The sequence below is a fragment of the Erithacus rubecula genome (assembly GCF_903797595.1).
Source record: "Erithacus rubecula genome assembly, chromosome: 2".
NCBI lineage: Eukaryota > Metazoa > Chordata > Aves > Passeriformes > Muscicapidae > Erithacus > Erithacus rubecula.
This window is the reverse complement of record NC_136685.1, coordinates 22,766,445-22,783,936: the sequence shown is the minus strand read 5'-3', so window position 1 is coordinate 22,783,936 and position 17,492 is coordinate 22,766,445. Positions and strand designations below refer to the sequence as shown.

The window sequence follows — 17,492 nt, the reverse complement described above, 5'->3', positions numbered from 1 at the left end:
TGGCACAACTTGAAGCAATTTTCTCCTGTCCTGTAACTTAGGAGGAGAGATCAACCCCTACCCATGCACAACCTCCTTTCAGGCACCTCTAGAGAACATTAAGGTCTTCCTTTAGCCTCCTTTACTCCAGACTAAACCACCCCCATTCCCTCAGCCATTCCTAACAAAACTTGTGCCCGTTTTATATAAACTGATTGGTCATTGGTGTGTGCTTACCTTATTTCAATTCAAGTAAGAAAGCAACAGTATGAAAGGACTCTGAGGTTTCAGTATTTATTGCTAATTATTCACCCATGCATGCAATTTTTCAGGACTATTTTAACTAAAGCAAATTGAACAGTGCTTACATTAACATTGCTTTCATTCACTGTAACATAATTTACAATCATGTCAAATAAGCTTCAAACACACAGGCTCATTTTATCAGTGTCCAACTCTGCTCCTCAGTGCTTTCAACGTTTTCTTCATGATTGGTGCTATTTCTTCAATAACAAAACAAAGAGACTGGTTAGGATTACAGCTATGAGCAACTTACATTGGTATTATAGGCAGAAGGTTAAAACAATTAAATTGGTCATCTTAGGAAATCCACTTACTTTTGGTAGGCTTCTTTCCATCTTGAATGATGACACATGAGCTAGAACTTCTACTGTTGCCAGCAAGTATCAAATTTGATAATGTGTTATTTCTGTCTCTCATTTCTAGAATCCCTGTTCTTTTAAAAGAAACAAGTAAGAAAAAAGGTTAGCATTTTATATCAAGCTACTATTTGCTCTAGCCCATTTTGAAGAAAAAAACCAAAACCAACATCCTGATTGGATACATTTAAGAGACTATATATTTCAAAATCATAGGATAGGTTAGAAGGGATCACACAGGTTACCATCTTTTTCATTTAAATTCTTGAACAAATATTGCATTTATAAGACTTCATGTCTCTTATTAGTATTTAAAATTAAATGATCAGAGTTTGTGACAAATCAAAATGGCCAGCAACACCACTGTGCTTCAGAGTGTCCTGTGCTCTGGTATGCACCTAGTGTTTATTTTCCTCTTTGAACACAGCTGAACTGCTAACTAGCTCATTGACAGAAAATTAGGGCAAATATTTAAAAACAAAACCTCTGTGACTGACTAGCAAAAGACACAATAGCTAACTAATCATATTGGAATCCTCAATCAGCAGGACAAGGACTGAGGCAAATGCATATACAGAGCTGATACCTCCTGCTGAAAACCATCAGCCCAACATAGCATTCAAGTGTCAGCACAATGTCACCAAGAGTTACCAGCCCTGTACTCCTCAGATCCAGTCACTGAGAATCCTGCCAGCACTCAGTACCACTGCACAATAAACGAGAATAGCAGCCTGCTAAGGATCTGCATGCAAATCCTTAGCAGGATTTTTTAGCTCTTGCAAAACCAGCTTCTCAAGCAAGAATTTCAGCTGTACAAATTCTGCAGCTTAAAAAACCAATAGGTCAGAGCAGTGAAGTTTAAAGTGCCTAAACAAACTCTTTGGTTCTCAAGAAGGAAAACCAATTACCCTCTTATGGCTTCTTTCATGTCTGAGGGGAAAAAAAATCATGCAAGGCTTGGTCTTCATCATTCAGTTACTGGTCCAGAGATTACTGGAGCCCAAAGGACAGATGCATTTTTATGCTACTGTACTTGAAGCACCTAAACTAGGAAGGCAGGTCTGTCACAATACAGAATCAACCTCCCACAGAGCAGCTGAAGGCAAAAGTGCAACTCAAAGTGCCTTTAGCTACTGCCTTGGTAGGGGACTATCTTTTCATTGGCAATAGCAACAGTATGGAAAGAACCTTCCAAATCTCACCAGCTAAAGCCATAATTATGAAAATTTATCTGGTAAAAGCTGAGTTTAAGAAAATTCTTACATCCACAATGTAAAATCGACATCAACAATGAAATTGCCCTAGGATGCCAAGCAGTTTTAGTGTAATCTGGAGAAAAGAAGCACTGTCTGCTTACTCCATCTAGGAGGGTGAATTCACTGGCACTTTTGGGAAATGTGCATTGATCATGCACACATGGCAGAGGAGTACACAAGATTTAAAAGGCAAGTTTGTTTCTAGCTACTAGCCACTTCAAAAAAAAAAAAAAAAAGGAAAGTAAAGGAGTTATTTAGAACTTTAAAATTATTTTGCAAGCATGATTTTGAACTGACAAATACACATTCAAATTAAAAGCACAGTGCATAGCACTTACTTGCACTTCTCTGTGGGATGAAGCTGGATGACAGGTCCTGCTCTCCCATGGATTTCTTGCAGTCTGCAAACGTTCCTGGATGCTTTTGCTGCACCAGTCACATAAGCCATTTTTACTTGCCTGCCTAACACAGAAGCAAGGAGCAGAGGATATATGACTTTTCATGCCCTTTATGTCCAAAATGCTTTGCATTGCAGCTTAGAATCCTTAGTCCAACCAGTAAGGTAAGACTTGCTAATGCATAATATTTGCAGGATACACCAACGTATTGTATTATTGCATGTGTTTATTTTTTAAGCAAATTTTAATTTAAGAGTAACAGTGTTTGTTGTTGATGATTTCTCCTCGAAGTACAGCATTAGTACTCACTGCAAATAACTCACTAAACCAAACATATTGTCAAGAACAGCAGAAAAGACTGGGTTTTGTAAGTGGAAAAGCTAACTGGAGATTTTACCTTTTGGTTTCTCAGACTGAGCTAAAAGAATATTTTTTGTAAGGATTTTCAGTTTTTCTTCTCTCTGATTAAACAGTCTCCAGTACATTTCACGCCAAGAGTCATATTCCAGGAGGTTCTCATTTTTAAAGTCTCTTTGGCAGTGTTTCTTCCATAAGTGGTCAGTCTCTTCTATAAACATCTAATTTGAACACAAAATATCTTAAATCAGAGATTTTAAAAAAAGCTTTAAAAATTTTCAAGTGTACCTGTTCTCTGAGCCTACAAATACAACCCAAACCTCAGGTGTAAGAAGGTACAGAACAAATTCTACCACATGTGCTGACACAGGCATCCACAATGTGCAATACCATGCAGGGACATTGACTACAGCCTGAAAATCACAAAGCTTCAAGCAGCAGAGCTGGAGTCAGTGAGCCATGCTTACAGGCTGGACTTGTGTCCAGAGCACAGGCTCAGGCCACTCCAGCTCTCAACTCCAAGCACACAGAGAAAAGGCTAACTACCCTATGAAGGACTGCACACTCAAAACATCAATGTCCAAGTGCACCATGCAGCTCAAGTCCTGACAGTGTAGATAAGAAATCTACCACACACATGAAATCTCACCCCAGATGCTTCCTGACCAATATGCTTGGCAGACTTAATAGTTTGTAACTTGAAAAAAGTTGGTTCTGACTTTCCCAGAGGTAAATACTATGGTATAAAAAATATTTTTTTTTCTTTCTTATTTTTAGAAACAGAAATACTCTTCTATACAAGAATTCTCTTGAATGTTTTAAACTTGAGAAAGGGAGACTTGATAATGACAGCTGAATTCAAAGAAATCTATGTGCAAGACAGAAAACCAGTGCAGCCCATGGAATTTGTTGTGGAACTCTGTGGTTCCCCAAATTTAACAAGGCAGAATTTACCCGATTACATTTCTCTATTCGAAACAACTGCTCTGGTGTGCAACGTGTTAGCACAGGCTCAAGAATTTCAAAGGGCACACCTCCTGCTTCTTGGAGCACTACAAAGAGAACAGTACTTTCAGTATCCCACTTATTTTACTCAATGGGTAACATCATTCAGACAGTTAAAAATACAAACACAAGTTAATTTTAGTAAGCACTAGCACAACATCTGATGTCAGGCTATGAAAATATTTATAAATCAGCAATTCCATACTGACTAGCAGTTATACTTGGGGATGGATAAAGCATCTTTGGATAGTCATTGCCCCATCTTTACTGATATGCATCACTTCCTCCTCTGCCTATGCAAGGAAGAAAAGAATGTCTTGATCACAACAAGCACAGAGGGAGGGGCAGAATTTTTAGTTTATCATTTACAGGACATTACTTTAAGTAAACCTGAACCTTTAAAAATTGTAAGCTTTAAAAACAAAGCAACATTTTTGCACAGTTATCATTCCATTTCTGCAAGTGCCTTTCAACCTGCTCCAAGACACCATTTGAAGGGAGGCACTATATATTTTAGTAGGCCAGTGGTAGGCATGGAAAAAAAAAAAAAAAAAATCTCATATCCTTGAAGTTACAAGTGCTGCAAATGCCCTGAATACTCACACTCAATATTGTTGTGAAGCACGCGGACACACTGCTCGTACAGCGTCAGCATCTTCGAAAGGCAGACTGCCCTAGAGCCAGAGTAAACCTGCATTTTAGAGTTCAGTCTCTGTCCTGTGAATTCAGTCATCTCACTGACTTGCTGAGGTGCTTCTGCAACAGGTGCTACAGACACTGCAAGCAAAACATCAGGCAAGTTTCACAATGTTTTAAACATTCAACACAGAGATAAATACAAATTACTTTTACTTACACATACAAAGTATTTTCTTAATACAAAGTTACTGCACTACAGTGTGGGACCCCTGCACATATTGTGAATTGCAAAAGTCCATTCATCCCATTTAACTCTAAGATGTACACTGCAAGTGAGCTGCACCAACTCAAACTAGTCTTGCATTAATTATCTCCAGTGTACATGAATTGTATTCACACCTCAATTGCTCTGTTACCCATCTACAGAACCTTACTAACCCTCCTGAGTTATCTTAGAGAAGCAAGAAGCTGCAATAGCAGCTATGCTTCATGATCCCAGTGCTAGGAAATCACAAACATCACAAGAGCTGCTAGGGGAACCACTGGTACTTTATGTCACCTGCCTATAATGATGCTAGTAGTTCCTATGCCAAAGCTAGACTTAGTGTCTCATATTTGTTTTACCTAAGATAAGTTCTGCTAAGGTTTTGCCTATTCTAAGGTATAGACAGGAATAAAGATAAATGGAGCCTGTAGAGCTGCCAATAGATTTATGCCTTCTCTAAGTCTGTGGTAATCTTTCTCAGTATTCCTTTACTCAACAAGCCATAAGAAGGAAGGCCTTATAACTCCTTTCACCTTCAACATGATTTCTACAGATGAGAAAGTGAGGTCCTTCTTTGCCATGGACTGATGAGCTAATACAGATTATTGGAAAAGGGGATAAAACTTTTCTACACAGAGCTGTAAAAACCTGCACTATTTCACAATTATCAACCTTGTATATTACTTACCTGTAAAGTCTGCAGCACACAGGGGAGATGATTCTGAGATGCCTGGCAGGGTTTTAGGTAGTGGAGTATTAAGAAGCTCTTGGAGGGATACCACTTTGGCCTGCACACAGTCAAGGAAAGATTGCTTCAATATTATAAATTTGGGGTTAACCAGGCTTAAAATAAACTACAATAAACCCCCAAACATTTATGCAAATGCCAAAATTAACTAGGATAATTAGAATTTGTGCTTTTCTACACTAAAATTTACTCTCAGGATTACTTTTCAGCATATCCTTTCATAATCCATTTACCAAGACTATCCCACAAAAGGAACTTAGTGGGACATCTGCAATTTGCACACAGAAAGATTAAAGAACAGAGTAGACATGTAGAGCTAACAGGCTTTCAGATAAATCACTATTGAGGCATGTAGTGAATGCAAAACTGCATGACAAAAGCATAATTCTAAAAGACAAGAAACAGCTTTATACCTGGTCCTATCAAGTCTTCCAGATCACACTCAGTAAGCCATTTAGTCTAAAACGTTCACAGCTAATCCCCTAAAAAGGGATTTAAAGATGCAAGCCTGTTAAATATGGGTCCCTACAAATGGATCAGGTGCAATATGTAAATTGGGTCTCAGGTATCTTCCAATTGCAAGTCAGGCACTTTCAGGCCAAAGCTCACACTCCCTGCACTTCATTTAAGTTACTACAGTAACTTTTCACAACTGCTTGAGTATCTGAAGTTTTTCCTCATACAGTTTATCTTAGAGTATCATACATAAGCCTCTACATTAATATTTCCCCATCTGGGACAGAAGATACCACATCCAGATCACAGATCTTCTATAATAAAAAAAAGCCTAAAAATTTCACATCACAGTGAAGATATAAATCTGAAGATAACTCTGATTTTCAGTGCACAAAAAGTCTTAATTTAAAAGGTCTAATTATTACATACTTTGCATACACATTTTCTCAGAGAAGCTACTTAAGCTTTTTCCATTTCAAGGGACTAGGATAACTCAGATGAAGAATATGTATAATCTAGTTTTATATGCAATATTGTGGTTTCCTTCAATGCACTTAAAGAATGTTCAGTTCCACTGCAAACTTTAACATTCACTATTAAAGGACAACAGCATCTGACAAAAGGACTGTTGTATACACAAAAAGCTGCAGCAGCCACAAACCAGGATGGCCAAGGAAAAAAAAAAAAAAAAAAAAAGGTTGATGCCTTTCCAAAAGGAACTGCCTTTGCATTTTGCAAGTCAAATGCAGATTAGCTGGTAAGGACCAAACACTATTGCATATTGAAAATAATGCTAAAAATACCAGTAATTGAATTGCAAACTGTCTATATTTTCCCCATTATTGCAATTATTGGCAATTGCAATGCAGCTGATACATCAGTCATGCAATCAGTTCCTTAAAATAAATACAGAAATGTTTCACTGAAATTAAAAGACCAAGGCACTTGCTTGTCTGCAGCTTATCTCACTTCTGTAGTGGTTTACCTTTTTATTGGGAGTTTCTGATTGACCACTCTCACATTTTTTTACATCTTCAACTCCCTCTTTTGCCTGAGAAAGTTTTGAAGTCTTTGGTGGCAATGAGCTGTTCTTCTGTTCACTGCACATTTTTGGCCGTGCACCTGTAGAACAAGCCTTTCTCTTTCTTTTGTTGGTAACCTCATCATAAGTAAGATAAGATTCAAAAGACATAGTAGGGGGTTCAAATTCCTCATCACTAGATGATTTGGCTTGGTCTTTCATGACCAGATTTTGTTTTAGTTTCTTCACACGTTTAGGATTTCTCTGTTTGGAAGCATCCTTACTAGACTTTTCCTTCAGGGGCAATAAGCCTTCACCAGCTGCAGAGGAATGCTGCTTTTCTGAAATTTTCCTGCTCTCTGTGGAGGTGCTCTCTTTGAACTCCCTTTCTTTAGCCTGAGAATAGGAACTCTGGGAAGCATGCTTAGAACCACTGCTGCTACATTCTTTATTATCACATTCTTTCAGAGGCTCTGAATTTGTACTTTGAAGGGTCTTTTCACTACCAATATGCTTCTTATTCAATTTTGTAGAAATGGGAGCACTATTGGAACTTGTAAAGGCCAGTACAGATGTTTCAGGCTTCTCTGAAGGCTTAATCTCCTTGGAAACAGAAGATTTTGTCTCACATTTTTCTTTTTCATTATTTTTTCTTCCTCTGTGATCTCTGCAATAATAAAAAAATTACATCCCATTCTGCAGCCGATGCTAGATTCTTATGTAAACAATCTGTTTTTCTGATATTAGTAAAAATAAAAGCATAAAATCACACCATGTGTCATAGTTTCACAAAACCCAGAACTTAGTTCTGCACTGTGTTCTTATTCTTCCATTATCAGTACAGAATCACAGAGCTTTTGGGTCTAGCACTGCTAAATATTGAAACAAGAATTGATAGCAAAACAAGTGGGGAGTAGGGACATAAGCCTGAGTAGGAAAACAAGCCTGGCAGTACTATCTGCTTATAACATGCTGGATACTACTTTTCACAAAGCTTCCCTGCATATTTTATAACAGACACGGTGCTTGAAATAACTAGGAGACAGAAAAATTTACAACATGCTCTATAGGTGATACAGATTAACACATCAGCATTTATGATTTCCTTATCACAGGTTTTGGTATTTTATTTTCCTGTTGTTTGAACAACTTCAGATTTAAAATGCACTATTTAGTCAAATTATTCCCTTGGCTTTCTCTGCTTTACTGTCTGGAACTGCTGAAACTCCACAAAAATCTAAAGCAGAGTGGACCTTGCTGTGGCAGTGGTGGCTGCTCCAGTCTCAGAAGAAACTGCATCTCTACACTCTGCCTCCTCCAATGTTGGAAGGCCCTCTCACTCCACAAGAACATTACAAGAAAAACCTTTACACTACTACATCACTGGAGAGCTGCCTCATTTAACCACCACCAGAAAGAGCAAGTTCCCCAATTTCCAGAAGTGCAGAGCAGTGCCCATGATGGTTTACTCACATTTGCACCAGAGGAACCTAAGAACTTGTGCCAGGCACAAAAAGCAGCTGAAGTCAGAGTGTCAACAGGCTAGCTGACCAATAATGGTTTGATTGCTTTCCTCATTTTACAACTGCATTCTCATTTCTTGCATTCAATTCCCATTCCAATTCAATGTACATTTGTCACTCCAAACACCCTCATAAGTTTATAATCAGTATTTTAAAACTACACTACAGTATAATTAACTTTAAAGAGCAAAGTTCACACCTACCTTTTACTTTTTGGAGAAATAAGCTTTTCCCATTGTTTTAACAGGCTTTTAGCCACATTCTCAGCAGTGACATGTTCCCTAAAACTGTTAACTGTTTTGTCTATGCCAGTTTCCTGTTGAAGATAGTGCAAGAAAGATGGGCAGAATAAATCACCACTCTCATCACAAATAAAGGTCCTCTAAAACTGCTACAAACAATATTAGCCTAGTATCCAGGATAGTCTTATGGCAGCCAAAGAATAAATTCCCTCTTCATACTGCAAACAGAATTGAAGGAAATAGTTATTTATAACCAAATATGGGGGGGGGGGGGGGGGAATGCAGGCTTAATTAATAAAACTAAGATAAGTAATTTTCCTCCACTAAATGTACATATTTCAGGAATGTCACTTCATGAATGCTTAAGCCCACCAAATGCATCAATTCAAATTTCCCTTAGGCTTGTGAAGTGCATTTGAGCATGCCAGAGAGCATACATGTTGGGCATGGAGTACTATAAAATACATTTCAACCAGCAGTACAGGGTTGAAGGGTCAGAGCAGCAGTTATTTTCACAATACCAGTGTGTCTTCAAGTCTCACTTTAGAATGTTTCATTTAAGCAAAAATACCTTGCAGACTGAGTGCTTGTAGAATCACAGGTGATTTTAATCCTGCATTATCAGTAAGCATCTCTGATTCACAAACCTCACTTTTAAGATGCATGCAAAATATGAAATTCACGAGGTTCACTGCAGCCTGTGAATGCTCTTGCTAACTAGTGAAACTGTGCTCCTGTGAAGGCTGAGCTATCCACATTACTGCCACAATCTGCTCAGCCTCTAGAAAGGGCTTCCTAAATTCACTTCAAGTATATTTAGCTCATGTATAATTTGAGCAACCTGATTTGGTAAGTCAGTTATTGCAAACAGATGGAAGAAATCTGATGGCACTACTTCATAAAGCTATTTATGTTCTTCAAATGCATTAAAAATACGTGAAGACCTCCACTGTAAGACATCACTTTCCTCTATTTGACTTGAAGGCTTCCATCAAAGTCTGTCCCTCTATAAAGCATGCAAATTTTCTGGGAACATGAATCATCCACAACTAATCATTTTAAAAAAACTAATTGCAATATGAGGTTATGTATTTTTATTGGAAAACAAAATAAATATTGCTTCATTTCAGTAGAAGTCTGCCAGTGTCCAGGCAGGCAAATGCCTCTACCTGAATAGGCCATCCAAATATCTTGGCAACTATATTTTTCTTCTTACTCTTCAAAGAATTCTCTCACAAAACCCGTTTTTCTTCTTCTCAAAACACAGACACATTGCTTATAATAGCTAGAGGCTATTACAAGACCAGTGTGAGAATATCTAATGCAGAATTTGATAGGATGCAGCTTGAATGAGGATAGAAGCCACAGGAATCATTATTTGGGATTCCTGATCTTTAAATGTAAGAAACTAACTTTGAGCTGCTAATGAAAGTCAGAAGAGAGTTAGACAATTGACCTAAAGAATGGTTCACCCATATTTGCTTTAAGCATTGACTGAAGGCAGTTTTACAGAGAAAATGAGCCAACCTGATTAGCAAAGTGTCCTCTATATACTCAGTTCCCTGCTCAGCACTATCACTGTTGACATGATCCTGAATTCATCGAATTGGATGACTAAATTTTGGAAAATGAATCTAACCAAAGAGGATATAAGTTCAAAATTATAAAATGCAACATGTTTACCACTTCTACAAATACACACTCTTGACATTTACAAAGTAATTCACTATAGAAGAGTTGAATGTATTATTATTTATCACTTACCACTAAAATATCCAGTGATAAATCCAAACCTTGTAGTGCTTTAAGTGTTTTCATGATCTGGAAGGAAGCATTAGATTTATTGTTTTAAACAAATACTTTGAAATCTTATTCTGTTCACATCCTAATTCACAGACTTCATCCAAAAATATACAACTGGGCTAAGAGAATGTCCAGTAGCTCCTGGAAAATGTAAGCACTCCTTTACTGCTCATCAGGGCAGTGTTTGCAGCCTGTACTGTACCAGTACAGTCCTGCCAACCCCTCAATTCCAGTAACAACAGAAAATCCAGTAGATAGTTTGAATTTACTGCTACAGAGATTACAGTAGCAATCAATAACACACTAGTAGAGCCTACAGATATATATATATGCCTACTTATCCTGTAGCAGTGGCCCTCATTTGCCACAGAGCCAGTACAAAAGCTGCACTATGCAAAGCCACCAAGCAAAAATCAGCAAGCCTCAGCAGCACTACATCAATCCAGGCCAAGAAAGGACAATAGAGCTGGTGTGAGCCCAGACTGCACAAAATAAAGTTGTGAAAACATAACTGCAACTTGAATCTTAACAAAACAAGCTTGAGCTAGAAAAACTATTTCCTTTTGCACTGTCAAAGCTTACATCTGTTACAAAACTCAGCACCTCCATAAAAGCAGGGAAGAATTTTTCACATACAAAATGTTCATCTTCCTATGAGAAGTGTTTTAATAACAAAGAAGTATAAATTTCACCAGCAATATAACCCAATTTATTTGGCAGTGGGTATAAAGCACTCCAGAGTCTTGCAGCTAACCAAACACAGCAATTTGTCTTATCTTTCTGCATCATTTAAGAATGGCATTCCCCAATTTAGTGTTGCCACTAAAGCACTCCAACCACACACATGAAGCTATGTTATGGAGACAACAGAATTATTGCACAACTGAAATAGCAGCATTTCAGAAGGCTTTCACAAAACCTGAAATACTAGTGAAGTGTTTCAGATCACTGACATTTCTCAGTGTAACAGCAGGAACACAAAACACACTACCCAGAAATCTTCTGATAACAATAACAGCTATATTAATTTAAATAACTGATGAACTGTCATTTATTAGGTACTGTTTCTGAAATGGCATTGCAGGAGGTGCAAGAGGTACTAAAAATGAGTAGCAAGCTTAAGAAAGCCATTTATGAAATGGACTCCAGGGATATATTGCTCCACTCTTGCTCTAAGTTTCATTGTTCCTATAATGCATTAGAGGAAACCCACACTTAACACTGATTTTCATTGTGTTCAGTGGGCTCTATCTACACTCCTGGCATGCAGTTCTTCTGTAAATCATCCACCCTGAAACAGTGCTTGTGAGTCTAGACTAGCACAGCAGAAATATTTCACAGCCTGGGAAAATGTGAGACAAGGTAAGGTATGCACCTAGGACTAGAGGTAACAAATCAAACCTGTCCCAAAAGGTTCAGCTAGCTACAAATGGCTAAAACAAACAAAAACAGCTTCCTCACCAAGATTTCAGAACCAGCACAAAAGCCATACGAAGTTCTGCTTATCTTTAAAATAAGGCACTCCCCGAGAAAAATAGTAACTGCTCACAATGTTAACATAGTTTCTAATGCATGAGATTACCAGTGTCATTAGTTCACTTTTATTTAATTAGAAGAGCATATATCCTCATTGATTTAATTTATTTTACAATGAAAAAGGAAGTAACCCACTGCTGACACATATTGTGATATTTAACATATCTAGATAATCAAGTAGTGCAAACTTCTGGAAATAAATCCCATGTATTTTGTCAGAGACAAACCCCTTTGTGGAAGAATACTAAAAGGCATTTGTCCACAAGATACAGAGAACAGGGGTTTTGAATAATTCCTCTTGATGGATTTTGGACTAAGTAAACTCATAAAGCCAGGTTGATTAAAAAAAAAATTCAGGAAGCAGGCAATTACTATTCATACAACTTCAAACCAAGGGGCTAAATTAAAAAAGTATCTAGATAAGCATGTTCAAAAGCAGTCAACACATTTTAATGAAAAAAAAACTTTCAAAATTTTCTAAACTACAGATCACACTGCTCATTTTAGTTACTTGAAATGTATATATCACATTTGCAAAATTAAGACAAATAACATTTTAATTTTAAAAAATAGAAAAAAAAATAATCAGACACACTGATAAGGTTTTTAGAAGTGATACCAACCACTTAGAAGCAGGGAACAGCTCAGGCTGCAGGGGAATCAGCAGCTCTGCACATACAGGATGAGTACAAGACACTATTCTGTAACTGCACAAAGTAAATGGCCACATCCAGCCTCCAGGAGGAATCACACATCTCCAAGTTCTTGGAATTTAGAACCAAACTTACTTACAGACACAATCAGAAAATAAGCAAATACAATTTGTGGCAAGCATCTGTAGCAGCAGAGAAGCTTTGTATTTATCCCATTTACTCAAGATTTCTGATTACCAAAGACAAAGCATAAATACCACACTCCAGTATCCATCAAGCTTTGGAAAAAAGTATATGTGAAGCACAAGACACAAAGCCTGTCACCAAAACCAGATTTTGCTAGAAATACAAACTTTGTTGTCATACCTATATATAATACACCACTATAATGATTGCATAAAATAAGGCAAAATTATAAAATCTGTTCTGAGCAGGCCTTCAAAAACAAAATAAAGATTAACCATTGAGGGATCTTTCTCTAACCATTTCTTTCACCATAGCATTTGTGGCCTATCTGGCTCTTACCTCACTGGACTGGATCTGGTAATTTCTTTACAGAAGACATTCCATACACACACAATACACATGTTACCCTCCACTGGTTTTCAGACTGTTTTACCTCATTTACCACTATCAGCTCTATCCTCATGGAAAAACTTCATCAACTTTAAAAGAGACTGTCAATTTCATAGAAAAATTTTGAAGAAAAGTTATCTTCATATACAATTCCTGGACTAGTCTACATAATTCCTAAATATTGATTTATAAAGAATGATCAAAACCCTTTAGGACAGGGTTGTTTTTTTTTTTTTTGCATAAAATACATTCCAAGAAAAACCAAGACCTAGGTCTTCATGCAATATAAACAGGCAAGAGCTTATGGACAAACTGAAAGCTGGCACCCACACAGTGGTGTGAGACAAAAGCAAAGATGACAGTAGGAACAAAGGCAAGCAAAGATGCAGGGAAGAAGGGAAAGCAGGCTGGAATTTGGAAAGCAGAGATCAGTGATAATGAGCAATGGGGAAAGAAGCATGTAAGCAAAGAAAATTTCCAGAGCCAAAACTGAAAAGTGGTAACAACAGCTGCCAGGTGCACTGGGTTTGGTCATTTGCCACTACACCAGTGTTGCTCCATCATCCTTTAAACAAGTGTTGTACAGCCTGGAACCTCAGGAAGGATGGAACCCACTGACAGGTTCCCAGACCATCTGTCCTCAGGGGACTGACAACATTTCTCTACAGTAACTCCTGTTTTCTCTTCTTCCTTGTTCAATAGCTGCATTTCTCTTTCAATGAGATCCCTATGATTCTTTAGCTTTTTGCTCTTCTGTAACAAAGCCTGTGAAATTCTATCAAGTCAATAACCTCCAGCTGAGCTTGAAAACTCATTTGAAAGAGCACAAGGACTTTGAGGAAAACCCAACTCTGTCCCAAGCAAATAATACCTATGCCCTCAGCTAACAAAAAACCCAAACAAAGAAAACCAACAAAAACCAAAACACAACAGTTAGCCTAAAACCATTAGCTAGTTTTGTTTCCAGCTACACAATCTAAATATCCATTAATTATACTAAAGCAGCTTTATTCAGATCATCTTATGTAACACAGAAATAAATGTAAATAGTCACACACTTTATCTTGACTCTTTAGTTTCATTAAGTTATGCCAATCAGAGCTACAGCCATTCTCTGGCTATCTTATTATTTTTCCAGCTTGGCCAATATTGTTTTTAAAAACAGTCCTCAGAAGAGGACACAATATTCCTGTAATTGTCCCTGTAATGCTATATGGCAATAATAACATAACCCTGCTAAGCTACCCAACGATAGCATTTACCCCATACGCCACTGCACTCTACTGCAATTTCATGCTCAACTGGTAATACATCAGAACTCCAAATCATTTTCTGAGTCAATGCTTTCCAAAATACAGTCTCCTATCCTGAGTGACCTACATTCATAGCTAGTAGCTGCGACTTTCCACTGAGCAATGGTAAAACGTGTGTTGCTCCAATGTAGCCTATCACATGAGCTGGTTTCTAGAAGGGACTCTCTTTATTTGATACAAATTACTTCAGTATGTGTAGCATTTCCCTACAATGCTTGCTGTCTTCTAAATTAAGGAAGATACCAGTAGCATCAAGTCACAAAAAGACTTGCAATCACTCTCCTACCCCCTAATAAACCACTGCAAACCCACAACCCAACATTGTTTCCTGATGAGGTCTGGCACTTATTTTTGACAAGTGCAACTGAAATCAGTTTTATGTATTACATGGGGCAGTGACACTGCTACTCTAATCAGCATGATACAGAAGCAAGTCAAATGCCTTGAAGCTTGCATATATTTATAACAATTAGTGTCAGCCAAAGAGAATTCGAGATAAATTTGGCAGAACGTATCTATGTAACATCTCTGAGTGGTATGGATCATGGCACCACCCTTTAATTCTACATTAGTTACATCTTAACATCATGCAGCTGCTCCGTGTGTTCCTTCGTGTTTAATGCCAAAGAGACCATTTCTCCAACCTTTAACACTAGCACAGTGCTTTTCTCCTGTACCTTCCATAGAACCATAAGCATCATTCAATACCTGTTCTTTCCTTTGTCAATTCTCTGAAAACTCAGTGGGTATATTATTCTCAGTATGGAACAGAAGTGACAACACAACAGAATTTGACAACAATAATGCTTACCAACATTCACATCTGTAATATTGATTTGCAATTCTTTTCACACATTTCTAGAATTCTCTTCTTTGCCTATAAAGATACTAACCACATAATTTCTCTTATTAGATTTAACTTCTGTTAGGAGTACCATTCATGATTGCCAATTTACTGCTCTCAGTTTCTCACTCTCTCTGCCACTCCTTAGGCTCTGTTACACACAAACACTTCTATTTCATTCGACTGTTTTACCAGGGACAGAAGTGCTGCAGCTCCACCATTAGCTCCATTTTATGCAGCACCTACTTGAAGCTATGCTACATAAAAACATTGTATATCTCCTCCCTTAATGAGACAAGTCAACCAGAGTTGTTTTCATTTTTCACTTTAGTAGAATGCTTTGAAACTTACTGGTTTGGCATCACTTAAAAACTAATTACCTCGAGAACAGTTTCTTTTCTTTTCCTTTGCTACCTCTTGTTCAAACAACATAGCAACACTAATCCCAAGTACAAATTCAGACTCTGTAATAGCAGATCATTTCTGCAGCACAGGAAGACTCTTAGGTTCATTGAACTGCAAATTAAAACTTCTGAAGAAGCACCTGCACAGATATTTGCATTTTAGACAAATATTGTCTCCATCACAGGTATTCAAGAAGACAAATCATTATTGACTATGAAAATCAGTATTTCTTCCATGTGCATACACACATACTTTGAAAACATACTGTAGACATGATTAATAGCTAAGCTTTTCATCAACTACTAAATGAAATGCCACTTCTACTGCTGCCCTCTGCTTCCAACCACAAACTTCTACCAAGTTTTAATGCCTTTGAAACCCATCAAGGTAAAAGTGTCCTGTATTTTCAAAGCGAATGTGGCCCTCTGAAAAAAGAATTAAAAAAAAAAAAATCAAAGAAACCAAAAAACCACATCACTGCTTAGAATACACATTCTTCAGTTAAATATTATTTATTATTTCGTAAAACATCGAGGCCAATTTGCCATACGCTACTTTGCTTCCATTTCCTCGGGAGTGCCGGCTGCAGCTCAGAGAGGGGGGCGTGCCTTGTCCCTCTGTCCCACAGCCCGGGGGTGTCCCCTCTGTCCCACAGCCCGGGGGTGTCCCCACAGCCCGGGAGTGTCCCCACAGCCCGGGAGTGTCCCCTCGGTCCCCACAGCCCGGGGGTGTCCCCTCGGTCCCCACAGCCCGGGGGTGTCCCCTCGGTCCCCACAGCCCGGGGGTGTCCCCTCGGTCCCCACAGCCCGGGGGTGTCCCCTCTGCGCCTCCAGTGCCCGGCGCAGCTTCAGCACCTGCTCCGACCGCGCTCCCCACTCATCTCTGCCTGCTTAGGTGTCCCTCAGCTAATCCTCGCAGCTACTGAGCAGCCCGGCCGCCCTACAGGGGTTGTTTCAGAAGAACAGCTTAGTTCTCCTTGGAAAAGAAGAACAACAGGGCAGGGCGTGACAGCCCCCCTCCTCTTTGATGCGTGCCGGAAAAACCAAGCAGAAGCACAGGAACGCTCTTAAGAGCGCAGAAATAACAGCTCAGCATCTGCCCCGTTTGGCCTCCGAGCCGGGTACCTCCGCGGGCTCCTGCGCACAGCGCAGCCGCTCCTGCAGCTCCCGCACCCTCCGCGCGGCGCTCCGCCCCTGCTCCGCCATGGCACCGCTCCGCCTCTCCGCCATGGCACCGGCACCGCTCCGCCCCTGCTCCGCCATGGCACCGCCCTGCCTCTCCGCCATGGCACCGGCACCGCTCCGCTTCTCCGCCATGGCACCGGCACCGCTCCGCCCCTGCTCCGCCATGGCACCGGCACGGCCGCTCCGCCTCTTCCCCTCAGGTTCGGCGGCGCTGCCGGGGCTGCTGTGTCGCCGCCCGGCGCTCTTGTATCCGCGCCCGCTCCGCCATTGGCCGTTCATCCCGGCCGGGCCGGTTGTTCGCTCCCCAGCCAGCAGCAATGCCAGCGCGGCCTGTGTGCTTTTCTCTGCCCCGCTGGAGTCCCTGTGAGCGCACGGGCGGTACGGAGCGAGCCCAGCGTAGCTGGAGCCCGTGGGGATGAGTCGGGGTCCCTGCCCAGGGCGGCCTCGGGAGCAGCCCCGGGCGGCAGGGGGGACACGGACAGTGCCACAGGGCCCGTCTGCCCTGTTTGCTGCAGGAGCCCCGGTGCCCCTGGCATCCCTGGTGACTGTGCGAGGCTCCCTGTGGAAGGATGCCTTGTGTTGGGCTAGCGAGGCCGAGGATGAAGCCATTGGCGCCGGCAGGCAGCCCAC

At 39.8% G+C, this 17,492-nt stretch overlaps 1 protein-coding gene across 3 annotated transcripts; it reads right to left on the bottom strand.

The window, feature by feature from the left end:
• Positions 1-259: 259 nt before the first annotated feature.
• Positions 260-17,028, bottom strand: LOC306798686 (elongin-A-like). 3 transcript variants are annotated; one of them, XM_079298897.1, is made up of 12 exons: positions 16,976-17,028; positions 16,803-16,896; positions 10,313-10,369; positions 8,510-8,622; positions 6,748-7,450; positions 5,247-5,346; positions 4,258-4,431; positions 3,604-3,701; positions 2,690-2,870; positions 2,233-2,356; positions 597-715; positions 260-482 (listed from the first exon to the last, which is right to left on the bottom strand). In XM_079298897.1, exons 2-12 carry the CDS (start codon positions 16,881-16,883, stop codon positions 424-426), a joined length of 1,809 nt encoding a protein of 602 aa, XP_079155023.1. In that variant the 5' UTR covers positions 16,884-16,896; positions 16,976-17,028; the 3' UTR covers positions 260-423. The 3 variants fall into 3 exon arrangements, with proteins under 3 accessions (XP_079155023.1, XP_079155022.1, XP_079155024.1); XM_079298896.1 differs by lacking the exon at positions 16,976-17,028 and having other exon boundaries at positions 16,803-16,943; XM_079298898.1 differs by lacking the exon at positions 16,976-17,028 and having other exon boundaries at positions 16,851-16,885.
• Between the last annotated feature and the right edge of the window lie 464 nt (positions 17,029-17,492).

Bases quoted from the DNA above. Each gene is read 5' to 3' on its own strand.
- LOC306798686 (XM_079298896.1), bottom strand. From the start codon at position 16,940: ATGGCGGAGCAGGGGCGGAGCGGTGCCGGTGCCATGGCGGAGAGGCGG. The intron at 3,702-4,257 runs GTGAGTATTCAG...TTCTCTTTGTAG, and splicing joins GCTTCACAACAATATTGAGT to TGCTCCAAGAAGCAGGAGGT. The intron at 716-2,232 runs GTAAGTGCTATG...TTCTTTTAAAAG, and splicing joins CATCCCACAGAGAAGTGCAA to AACAGGGATTCTAGAAATGA.